We start from the raw sequence: 12,401 nt of genomic DNA on the forward strand, positions 1-12,401 counted from the left end.
TCAGCATTAACAAAAATAACAAGAAGAAAAGTAATAATATTGGTAATATTATTAAAGATAATTATAATTAAGACCATTATAATTATAATAATACCTATAATATTTATTGTATTATTTTTATAACAATAAACACAGTAAAGGATAAGCATTCAATCCAACAGCACTCTTATCAATTGGATCCTGCTGACATTTTATGTTATCTTATGCGTCCAATGGCGCGAAAAGGATCGATGAAGAAACAATATTAATTTATTAGTAAATTAATAAATCACTTTAATAAGCATGATTTCTGTACCCAAGTTGATGTCTTTCAAGCTCTTATCCTGGTCATTGATTAACAAGGCTGGCACTCTTTGCACGCCCTTCAGGTGATCCTTCAGGGTTTGCTTCAATTGTTTACTTTTTTCCTTATCACTCAAACCCCTTGCCATACACACAATTTGCATCTCTTCTACAGTCATGCCTTTGAAGGGCTTGATTTCTCCTTTTCTTTTTCTTCTTCCAGCCGGTCCTGCACGGACTATACTGCAGCGGTCTGCAAGTGATAAATGTGAGCTTCTAAAGGAGTAAACAAGGTCTTGTTATCTACGTGAATCACCACTACATGCTATGCAGCCATTGTTTCCTCCCCAAACCTTGAGTGTTTCTTTAATTTCTGTGCTTGTTCTAGGTATTGGAACAGTGATTTCTCCTCCATATGTCCTACTTAACTTTCGTCTAGCCTTTGCTGGCCTCTTACGGAACTGCTGAAAACGCTGAAGGTCCACCCCTTGCTCTATCAGGTACTCCTTGACAATCATATTGCGCAGTTTTTGATCATGTAGGCCATATCGTCGTGCCAGGTCTGAATAATTGATCTGTAAAGATATTGAAAATTAGGTACATTTAATTAAATCAAGGAAGAGATTTAGAACTAATAGTTATTAGAATTAAAGCATTGCACATGACATGGCACGTGTAGGATAATTTTGTGTTTTGATAATTTTGGATTGTTGTGTTTTGTGTTAGGATAATTTCGTGTGCCCTGTTTAATAATTATATATATATTTTTTAATTATTAATTTTTTACCGAAAAATCAAGGGATCCAGAAAGGGACCCAGAAAGAGGTCCACGTTTTGTCTACACCCAATCTTGACCAGCAATCTTCACGTGTGCAATACGGCATTTTGGCTAGCAGTTTGTGTTTCAATTTTTAGGATTTTGTGATGACACTTTTTAAATAAGGGTCATAGATGTAGACTTCTGGATTGATGAACTTCTGCTTGGTCTTAATATTACGCAATTCAGAAGTTGTTTGATCTAGCTTCTACTTGCCATGTGTACCACTGCAGTTGGAAGCTGCCAATTCCTCTTTGGTAAATTTTATCATAATCATCTTTTAGGCTGCTCTGTGCTGCTGGTTTGAAGTTCGTAACACTGACAACACTGATTTCTTACTGGTGGGAGTTAACACACTTACCGATTGTGGCTCTTTGGTTGTTTTAGTGCATGGTGATGGTGTTGATCTTGTCACTGTGGCACCCTAATGTGAAAAAATTCATGAAGCGAGTGACAGAATAGTATTTTCTTTTGATTTCATCATTGCCAAACTGAGGTATTGTTACCACTAAAAAGCTGCCGCTATTACAATAATTATTGCATTTAACATTATTTAATAATTATCAGTATTTTAATTTGATACTACTTACTGAAGGTAGTGTTGATGATGGAGCAACAGCAGCCTCCAAATTCTTCACGCGGTCTGCCAAGTTCTGCAAGGTCGCTCTTGATTCCAACATGAATGAATTGAGCATTGTCTCCATTCTTCATATTGCCAGTTAAAGACAAAGTCTCAATCAAAGATTGTTGCAACTGAGGATGATAGATTGGATGCTGACAGAACCCATCATGGGTGTGTGTGTGTGGTATGAAATAATAATGAAAATAATAATGATGATGATAATGATAGTAATAAATAAATAAATAACGATAATAATAATACTATTAATAATAAGACTAATCAATCCAAGTAAATTATTAAGAATCATAATAGTAATAATGATAATGATGACGATGATAATAGTAATAAATAAATAAATAAATAAATAAAAAAATAACCACAAGACTAATTAATCTGAATAAATTAATGAAAATCATAAAACTGATACATAAGGAGTACAAATTTTAATCTGTGAATTAAGAAAAGAAGCTTGTACCTCAACAACTTGCCATTGGGAACTATAGTGATTTGGAGCTATTGCATTCGCATGTAGCCAATCTCAGATATCAATGTCCAACAGATTTTCGTTACACAATGCTAGTTGTCATTCATATTCCTCTTTCCTTTCTCTATCTTCTCTCTCTGTCCTCTCAATTTGCTCTCTCCCCATTGCCTCGTCTTATTCCCACTTTTCTCTCTTCTGCCTTTCTTTGCCATTCTTTCCCCGTTTTTGTTTGTCTGGTCTTACCACCTTTTCTCTTCCCCTTTTCTCTTCCTGTTCTCCATTTTTTTCACTTCCCCCTTTCCACCTCTCTCTTTTTTGCCCCTTCCTATTCCTACCACGCTCTCTCACGCTTTTCCACCTCCGCTCTTTTTTCCCTTTCATTGGCCCTCTCCTCTAGAGTCTCCTGCACCTCTACCCCCTTATCTTCTGCTTTCTTTTTTGCCCCCCCCCCCTTCTCTTTTGTCTTTCACTTGCTTTTTTCCTTTTCTTTTATTTCCCCTGCTTCTTCATCCCCCCCCACACCCAAACGCACAGGTTTGGTCTTATCCTCCAAATGCTCTTTGTACATGTCATCGTCTTTGTTCTTTTTGGCAGGTGAAGAAGATGGTATTTCTTTATCATTTTCAACATGTTCTAGGGCTTGACTGACGTCGGTATTTTTCCCAGCTGTTCAATTGAATTATCATTCCACATTTACTAGTATCATGCGAAATTAGCCAAAATGTTTTCCAAACAGCCATCTTTAGCTACTTGTACAATAAGCCCCCGAGGAATAAACCAAATTGTAAAGATAATTAATTAATGGTTTACACAGTTTTTTTTGAAAATGCTCAAAAGGCTGTCACAAAATTAGAGAGGATTACCTCACATTATTTCTTATTTCAAAAGAACGTATTTGTCTGGGATGAATCTGAACAGTCTGAACCTCCTAATTTTCCTCTGTTGCACCTCAAAATAAGCCATAATAGGGTAAAGTTGACCCTGTTAATGTAGAATTTAGTTGATATCTCTCAACTGAGATCACCATCATATTTGTTAGAGGTTGCTAGTTCAAACAAATTACCCGCCATGCTGTTTCTCAAATCACCACCTTGGTACATGATGGGCATTGCAGCAGTGTGACATACTTCATTTCTTTGCAGTTGACTTTGTTCTTCTGCTTTGGACATGTGTTTTTTCTTCCTAGTTGTCTTCATGTAATACACGCATTTCTATGGTGGCGAATTTTGCCTTTTTAATGAACTTTTATTTTAGGGGTTTGGAATACTGAAATTGTATGTGCCCCCTGGGGTATGGCTAATGGCAAATGGCTAAAACGGAAAGAGTTATACATACCTACTAATTCTTTTTTGTTATGATGATGCAAAGCATGTGGTGGACGCGATGTTTACCAAGTGACTTTCAATGGTTTTCTTGTTTTCTTCAATCCGCTTACTACAAGAAAGTATTTTTTCTGTAAAAAGTGCATTTGATATGGATTTCATCAACCTCCTCCTCGTAGCCATGCAGATAGTCTTCTTTTGTGGAAAACTTTTTTTTATTAGAAACTGAACACACAACAAGGAAGGGAAAGTCTTTTCGGTGGACTTACATATTTCCACACTAGTTGGACAAACTGTCTGTATGCAACAGACCTTAGGAATCTATGTGCTTCCACAACTTGCCCAAATATCATTAATTTGTTTTTTACGCGTTTTATCTCCTCTCACAATCAATAAAATCGTTCTGCATTGTTCTGCATTTAGCCTCTTACAATTTTTTCCAAACTCAGCCAGCACATTTTACTTCCATCATCTTTTGTCTGGTCGCACAATTGACGGCAATCCTTTTTGGTACTTCAGCCAATATCCTGTTGCCTGGTTCTTCGTGGAGCCATGTTTTATCAGTGCCCATTGCTTGTATTTTATAAATACTGCTCCATTTACCTTTGTGAATTTGTAAAAATGGCGTTAAAGTAATGATAATAAATATCCATTTTACTTTAAGGTAGACATTGTGTTGATGACGACCTTTCAGAAATGCATAAATTGTTAGAGCCGAGCAAGGAGCAACTGCAATGCAGTGTGCTTGCGTTAACAGTTGCACGTCAACGTACAACCTTTTCCAATTTTCCTTTGACTCGTTTAATGAGGCAATTTGCATTTCTAGTTTTCCAGTGGTCTATGTATATATAGAGAGCGAACAAGAATAGATATAACTTTGTCACACATGCACAAGTTCAATAAACTATAAAAACGCAATCTCATTATTGTGTGTTTGTGGTTTTGGACTTACCTCCTCGTATTTCCTCTCCAGCAATAACAGTTTCCCCTTAAGCTGCTCGTTTGTTTTTCGCAGCTGGTCGCATTCTGCTAGTTTTTGAAACAATTAAATGAACACGGACAGCTGCGCATCCTCGGAGACTCGGGGACAGTTAGCGGCTACATTTAATCAATTATTTTAACTGATCAGACGAAGTTAGGCACATACCTCGTTGAGTTGATATTGTGAGGAGCCCAGCCTCAGCTCTAAATCTTGACATTCACTCCTCAGCTAGAAAAATTGAATAAAAAACGAAAAAACCTATAGCCAATTCAGTAACTATGTATAACTGTGTATGTATACATGCTGGTGAAATAGTAAAAAAATTAAGTCATGATTATTGTGCTTGAAGAGTTACCTCTTTAATGGTGTCTTTGTTGGTTTTTGATCCAGTCGCCTACAAAATGATTAACGGACCCTTTAGAAACATGACCAAACTAGACTAATTTTTATGCATCATTCTTTCTTTATTAAAAGTCCATCCGATAAATATGCTCTTCTTCAAAACTATTCAAGGGGTGTTAGATCTCAGTGGAACTAGTGAATACATCTTAAAACAGTGCTGGTATCAAAGTTTTAATGAATCCCATTAAGATCCACTGTTACTAATAATGTTTCCTAACGCATGTAGGGAGAAAGCAGTGGTTTACCTTTTTATTTTTTCTCCAATGCGCCAAAGTTGTCTTCCCAGCTGCTAAGTCACAGAAATTTTTAAACTGGTCTTCTTCTTTAACACCATACAGTATGTCCTTAAACGTTCCTTAAGTACATTGCTGGGAGTTGTTGATACTCGGCTTTCGCCTCTTGACTAGCGAATCAATTTCAAGGACTTTTCTGAAACAGCACTTCTTCAATCGTGCCATTCTCAAATAGTGTTTGAACGGCTGTAAGTTTTAAATAGGACACGATAAGACATGGCGTAAACTTTTTTTAAGAAAACCTTTTCATGCCTAAGTGGCAAAGAAATGAACAATACTTACTGCTTCATTATTAAACCACGCCTCTTTATGCAGTTCTGCCTTTCACAATGGATAATGATCTTTGAGTTCTGAGGGTTCATGCCTCTCTTTGGAACTGTCAGCAACTTCATAGAGCTTAGCTCTCATAAATTTGACGGTGGTTATAAAATCGGGCAGATTGTATTTCTTTGCTGGCTGTTCTTTTCCTGTCGAAGTTTCTGCTTTCACTGGCAGTAAAGGCACAAACTGGGATTGCTTTATTTCAGTAAAAGTTGCTGATTTCGCAGACAGCAAAGCGGAAACTGGGACATGGTTGCACTGACCACGTTTCCACTTACCGCGATCAGCGTTGATGCAGTAACTGGTCGTATTAATTCAGATGTGCCCTCAGTTCCGCTAAATAGGCATTGAACACTAATACCTGTAAACTTACTTAAAAAAGAAGGCGTTATTGGTATCCTTCTGCCATTTTACTAAGGAAGTTTGATTTAATTCCGACGTCGCTTTAAGAAAACCTATTGGATTCTTGACAAGGTTTAAACAGGGCTCAGTCCAACTCCTAATGTCAAATATAAAGTCCATTACATGTGTTTCCGTCTCTGGTTTATGTGCCTTCCTTGTGTTCGTCTTACGTTCATGCAGTGTCATGATGTCTTGTCGTCTGAGTCATTTTGAAATTCTGCTGAAAAACAATCATAGAAAAATATTTTAAACAACAAGGCAAAACATGTATTTTGGCCGTTAGGGGGTTTCAGTAAAGATATTTAAAAAAGATCTTGTTCTTGTAAGTTAAACAACAGGGAATATTCATCTTTGGCTTGTTTCTCATATCTGCACCGAGCAAGCCATTTTGTTTATCTCCTAGTTTTATATTAAAAAAGTCTTCATTATTTGAAGTTCTTAAATACACTCAAAATGAGTTATATTTAAGTTTCACTTCACAATGGACAGCACACTTTTGAGCTGTTACATTCATTTTGCATGTTTTTGGCGCAGCATGAGAATACAGTATTTAATGATCCTCTTTTCGAGGGCTGGTTGAGTTGTTGCTTAAGCAATACACAATTGACAATGACACACTGGTTGTGGGTAAAATAAGGGTGGCAGGGAAGCGTGACTTGGGTCTAGGGGCCCAGGAGGGGAGCCCTCCTGGGGGGAGGACAGATCAGGTGGTACCGGGGGTAGCCACCCTGGGTTAAATGTTCCGGACCTGCCTCCAGGGGTGAGGCCCATATCCCACAGTCCTGAGGGATTGTGGGAACCAGGAGGGGGAGCCCCCCTGGGGGGAGTACAGATCAGGTGGTACCGGGGGTAGCCACCCTGGAATGGATATTTCTCCGGACCTGTCTCCAGTGGGCTAGAGGCTTACTGTGGGGTAAAGTGCAGCCAAAGGGTGCACTTCCCTGCCACGAACTGTGGAGCCTGCCGAGCAAGGGGACACAGTTCCCCCACAGTAATAGGGAGTGGAGACCCAATGCTCAGGTGAGAGTTGAGCCTCCTGCTCCTTTCAAAATTTTTTTGTTTTTTGTTTTTTTGTTGGTCTTACATAGGACTGTCCGCGAAGCTATACTCATAATTGAAGGATTAGTGAGAGCTACAAGTGCTTACTAACAGTTTTGGTACAGCTAAAATAGAAGATTTTGGAGTCTTAATGTAGCGTTCGTAGCAGTCTGAGCTCCACCTTCCCAGGACTTTAATTAGCCATGAGGGGATGCCTGCTGAGGCTGCGGAAGTAGCGGCTCCGATTCGGAAGCTGTGGGAATAGTAATTGTTGGATCGAAAGCCACAATGATGTAGAATTGTCCGGAGCTCCCTCGTAAGGCTTGTGCGAGTTAGCGATGAGCCAGATAAAGAGAAGGTAAACAAAGGCTGGCTTGCTGGAGGCTGAGCTTGGAGGATGTAGTCTTTCAGAGCCATCACAGAACAGATGGGAGAAGTGGACTTAGCTACTGTGAGAGTGCATCCCTGGTGGAAGGGGTCGGTTTTGGATTGTTTTATCCTAACCAGCATATGGGTGGGGGAATGGATATCCGGGAGAAAGGTTATATCTTGGGATGTTAAGTGCACCTCAGGATTGAAAGGCCCATTACAGGTAAACTCGCTAGAACGTAAAAAGGCGAAGAATGCCAGGGTAAAGGCTGCCCAAAGCATAATGTGGTTTGGGTTTGTGCTCAGCTCGGGGTGAAGATAGTCATGGATGGCAGTGAGAACCTGAATGGTAATTGGAAGACGGTCGAGCTGTTGGGAGGGGGTTAGGCGTTTTATACCTGTCAGGACCTTCTGCAGGCGGTGCATTTTTTGGGTGTTAAGGGGAAAGTTAAGCTCACGGTGGAGGTCCTGAACTGCGACCAAATACAGTTTGACTGTCTTATAGGTTACTTTTTTGGCTAAGTGGGAAGCAAAATAAATGAGGGTCAGTTCCGAAGCTGGCAATAGGGGTTTGGAGGGGCCCACCAGTCCATGCATTAAGCTGAAGGTCACAAAATGCTTTTGGCCGGCTCGATAGGTTCGCCTTGTGGATGGGGCGAGGGAAGCCTGGAAGTATTGCTGTACTGAGGCTGTCAGATGAGCATCGCTGATGGAGGGATGCAGCAGGGAGTGGGAGAGGCTGTGGGAGCCAGGGTGTGGAACCGGACCATCTGAAAACGGGAAAGGGAGTCAGCAATAGCATTGTCCAACCCAGGGATGTGGGTAGCACTAAATGTGAAGTTGTGGGCTAAGGTCAGGAGGGTGATAGCGTGAACCAGGTCCATCACCCGGGGAGACTTGGAATGTTTGGAGTTTATAATGGCTACAACAGATTGATTGTCGCACCACATGCGGATACGTTTCCCGGTCCAGGTAGGGGCCCATAACACACAAGCCAGGTAGATGGGGAAAAGCTCCTGCCATTCAATACTGATGCCCCGTTGTTTGCTTAAGGTGTGTTCGGGCCGCCAGCGGCCTTGGAACCAAAGCCCATTTAGGAAACCTCCATAACCTAAGGTCCCGGAAGCATCGGTGAAAAGTTGGAGTTCCGGGGGGGAAGAGATGTCGGAGTCGAGAAAAATGCTTACCCCGTTCCAGTGTTCGAGGAATTCTATCCACATCTTAATGTCCTTATGAAAGCCGGCATTGAGTTTAATGTGCCAGTGGGGGAGCTCGAGGCCTTTGGTTAGATGAATGATACGCTGAAGGAAGGGGCGACCGGGAGCAATGACCCTGCATGCAAACTGGAGGGTGCCTATAAGGGATTGAAGATCCCGGAGGGTGGCTGATTTTTTTCAGGGACCATTGGAGAAGGGCATGTTTGGTTCGGGTGAGTTTGTCCTGTGGAAGGCGGGCTTCCATGGTATGGGAGTCTAAAAGGATTCCCATAAATTCCAGGGAGGTGGAGGGAGAAAAGGTTTTCCCTGGGGCGATAGGAATGTCAAGCTCAGTGAACAGGTGAAGAACTTTGCAAAGGGCTGTTGCACAGTGTGACCGGGGTGGGGGTAACGCAATGAAAAAATCATCCAGAATGTGGATGACCTGGGGAACATTAAGCTTATGTTGAATGATCCATTCAAGGGCAGAAGAGAACTGGTCAAAAAGGAAAGGGGCACTGCGCAAGCCAAAGGGGAGAACCATATCGAAAAAATAAAGGCCTTGCCATTTCATTCCCAGGAGTTCCCAGTCTGTAGGGTGGACAGGGATATTCCGAAAGGCTGCTTTGATGTCTAGTTTGGACATGAAGCAGTTCTGACCGAGATCCTGGAGAATGGTAATTGCATTATCTACTTTAATGTAATGGAGGGAATAATCCTCCGGTGGGATGTGGGCATTGACACAAGTGGGGTGGTGTTTCGGGAAGGAGAGGTGGAAGATTGTCCGCCAGTCAGAGGAGTGTTTCTTAGGGATAGCCCCAATGGGGTAAACTTGAAAGTTTGGAAAAGGGGGGAAAGGAAAGGGCCTGCAGTGTGACCTAATGACACTTCTTTCAACATGTTTTTGTCAATGATTGAAGGGTTTTCTTTAGCGGAGGGTAAATTGGGAAATTCTTGTGGAGCCCGGGGACCCGAGTAACCAATTTTGAAGCCATGGGAAAAACCGGATAGAAGGTATTGGACAAATGACTGGTTGGGGTGATCATGGAGATAGGATTCCAGCTTGGGGATGTTAATAGGGGTCGGGGGAGAGAGCTGGGAGAGGTACTCAGGGGTGGCTCCGGGAGGAACTGCTAGAGCTTGAAGATGACTTAGGGCGGTCTTCTCTGTAGCGGGAGAGTTTTGAGTGTTCCTGGCCTGAGTGAGTGGCATAGCATCCAGGGTGGTTGCATCGATGCTTGAAAGGGCATGGGGTGCGGGCACAGGGTCGGCCATTGTTAAAGTTGAAGCACAGGTCAGACTGGGTGGGGGCATTCCTTGTCCTGGGGGTAGACAGAGGGCAAGAGTCAGCATGGTGATCGGAACTGCTGCAGGATCTGCAGCCCGATGTTTGAAGGCCCGTGAATGTATCCAGGTATAGCTGGACGTCACGTTCCCCCCAGTTGAGGGAGAGGTTGTGGGAGGCACGGCGCCGAAATTCGACGTCGTAGACGTACCAGGACATCCCGGGGAATTTCCTCGCCGCGTCCCGAATTAGCTGCTGGTAAGCAATTAACGCGGTGGCGCGCGAGGGGTAAGAGGCGACCAGTACTGATGAAAAAATGGCAAAAGCATCGAGCCATTTATCAATGGTGGTGATTTTGGGGCGTTTGGATGCCAAGGGAAGGGGAATGGTGAGACCTTGTTCCCCGACCTTGAGGTTGAGCTGGGAGCTCAGGGCGTCCTCTAGGAGAGACGATATGGGGAGGAGAGTAGCAAAGTCCACGTACTCACCGTTCGTGATGGCTGTCGTCGTGGTCTTCGTCAGGTGGCTTGCGATGGACGGTTGGCGAAAATCCGGAAGGAGGGCAGCGACGGTGACTGGATCGGATGGGTTGAATAATGCACCAGGTTGTGGGAGAGCAGGGAAGGCCGATTGAGGCGTGGGGAGGCTTTGTTGTTGTTGACGGCCATCTTGAAGTTGTTGGCGGCCATCTTGAAGTTGTTGGCGGCCATCTTGAAACGGCGTGAGACTGGGTTCCACAGCATGGCCTTCGCGGGGTGTCGCGCGTGTCGTCGCGCGTGGAATTTGTAGATGACCGCCATCTTGTTGGGAAGCCAGTTTTTCGTCGATGATGGACGCGATTAACTGCGCCAGTTCGGCTTGTGGGGCCAGGGTGCTGTCTTGCACCGTACGAATTACAGGGACGTCTGAGCCGCTTTGCGGGTTGGGAACTTCTTGGTTCGCTTCGAGACGAGCTATGAGCTGTTGCCGTGTGCCCGTCTGAGTAAGATTGTATTGTGCCAGCAGGAGGCGAAGGGCCTCGGTGGCCATCAACCGAAAGTTAGTCTGTGCAGGCGTTTGTGCGGTTGCTGCGGGACCTTGGCGGGTCCTGGCTGATTTCCGAGTGGTGGGTCTTCCTCGGTTTGGCATGATGATAAAAATACGGAGAGTCGAGCTTAGGTTATTTTCCAATAAGAGCTTCGGCACGAACTGACAAAAAGGAACTTGTGAGGATCTGCATGAAGCAAACAATGATTGCAAGAGGCGTGTGTGTTCGAACTAGAGGTAAGGGGCATGCAGAGGGCACGTGAGAGAGCTGATTGGAACCATTGTAAGGCCTGCATTTACAGATATAAATCTACATTGGATCAGCTAAATATTAAAGGATGCATTGTTAAACATAGGAGCTCGTTGTTGTCGCCCGTGCTTGGACTTTGGGATCGAGTGATACTAGAGAGATCGGAGCATGATGAGATTCCTAGGTATGCGAGACATTAGAGCTATGGGATTACATATCGGATAACATAGGAGTGTTTATTGTTTAACATACAAGTAGTTTATGAATAAAGTGTTACTAAACCAAATGTGCCTAGCTGTCTCGAGTGGTTTCTCTCAGGTCTCATTAACATCAGTTTATTGTTCCCATAAACTTGAACATAAAGAAAAACTATACAAACAACACATAAAGCCATGTAAAGTAAACAATATAACTCTACTTCATCCAGTAATCGCTATCACAGTGCATCACAGCAAAACAAATATAGCTGTGCAACCACAAACAAAACATTGTGGTTAGAACGGTGATCCCCTTTTTCAAGGAAATAACTATTAGGGCATAGATAATTTATTTAATAATTGTGTATTTCCAAGAAGTCCTCTCCTTACCCTTTGGAAGGTTATTTTGGTTTGAACCCCCAAATGCCACCTACTTTAGGAATTGTCCAGTTAGAGCTATATTTAAAAAAATATACATTACTTTTCATACTGTTTTTTCCTTGGTATTTTCAATGAAATTCCTCAGGGAACTGCACATTTTAAAATTGCATTTTTAAATATACATTCATAGGACGATTTGCCTGTGCTCGGTAAAAGTCTACAGTTTTGGCCACCATATAAGTTCAATTCTGTAGTGGTTCTTCCCTCGCCATACCCAACAATTAATTAAAAGACTTTTCCTCTTGGGTCCTAAAGCATAAACCCTTTGTTTTGCCTTGTTGATCCCCTCCTGCAGACAGTTCAGCTTATTCATTGTTGGTTTTCTCCCGCGTTTTGATCTCCTTGTGTGACATACATCGGCTATATTTGATCTCTGAAGTACTTCCAGTTCGATGTTGATCGCCAGGTAAACCCCAACTTCTCCTATTCTGTTTAAGAGAAATTGGTGCCTATCTAAACACGTGGGAGAGGGCGCGCACCATAAACGTTGGTTTTCAAATGCAGTGTTCACGAAAGCGTGATATTAAGGGGATGTAAAGTCCATCTCTCTTGCCAGGTCAGATAAAGAGACTTCCCAGTTGACAGCAAAGAAAGTCCTAAGCATGTTCATTTCCATGTGAAGAGGACCTAGCCTCAGCACCACCCAATCAAACTCTACAGCTGATGCTACAT

General features: G+C 42.6%; 2 protein-coding genes, 2 long non-coding RNA genes and 1 pseudogene across 4 annotated transcripts; 1 reads left to right on the forward strand and 4 right to left on the reverse strand.

Moving 5' to 3' along the window:
- Positions 1–1,379: 1,379 nt before the first annotated feature.
- LOC144648421 (uncharacterized) lies at positions 1,380–1,816 on the reverse strand. Its single transcript, XR_013569692.1, has 2 exons — positions 1,690–1,816; positions 1,380–1,523 (listed from the first exon to the last, which is right to left on the reverse strand). It is a non-coding gene; the product is annotated as an uncharacterized LOC144648421 (long non-coding RNA).
- Positions 1,817–6,534: 4,718 nt separating this feature from the next.
- On the forward strand, positions 6,535–6,829 carry LOC144650191 (uncharacterized). Its single transcript, XR_013570035.1, has 2 exons — positions 6,535–6,634; positions 6,765–6,829. It is a non-coding gene; the product is annotated as an uncharacterized LOC144650191 (long non-coding RNA).
- A 93-nt stretch (positions 6,830–6,922) lies between these two features.
- LOC144650190 (uncharacterized) lies at positions 6,923–8,062 on the reverse strand. Its single transcript, XM_078509849.1, has one exon. It carries the CDS (start codon positions 7,929–7,931, stop codon positions 7,050–7,052), a length of 882 nt encoding a protein of 293 aa, XP_078365975.1. The 5' UTR covers positions 7,932–8,062; the 3' UTR covers positions 6,923–7,049.
- On the reverse strand, positions 8,027–9,219 carry LOC144650189 (uncharacterized; annotated as a pseudogene).
- LOC144650188 (uncharacterized) lies at positions 9,219–11,371 on the reverse strand. The gene is made up of 3 exons (XM_078509848.1): positions 11,005–11,371; positions 10,304–10,968; positions 9,219–9,852 (listed from the first exon to the last, which is right to left on the reverse strand). Exons 2-3 carry the CDS (start codon positions 10,941–10,943, stop codon positions 9,221–9,223), a joined length of 1,272 nt encoding a protein of 423 aa, XP_078365974.1. The 5' UTR covers positions 10,944–10,968; positions 11,005–11,371; the 3' UTR covers positions 9,219–9,220.
- Between the last annotated feature and the right edge of the window lie 1,030 nt (positions 11,372–12,401).

The sequence above is a fragment of the Oculina patagonica genome, chromosome 4, assembly GCF_052425735.1.
Source record: "Oculina patagonica isolate OP01 chromosome 4, crgOcupat, whole genome shotgun sequence".
NCBI lineage: Eukaryota > Metazoa > Cnidaria > Anthozoa > Scleractinia > Oculinidae > Oculina > Oculina patagonica.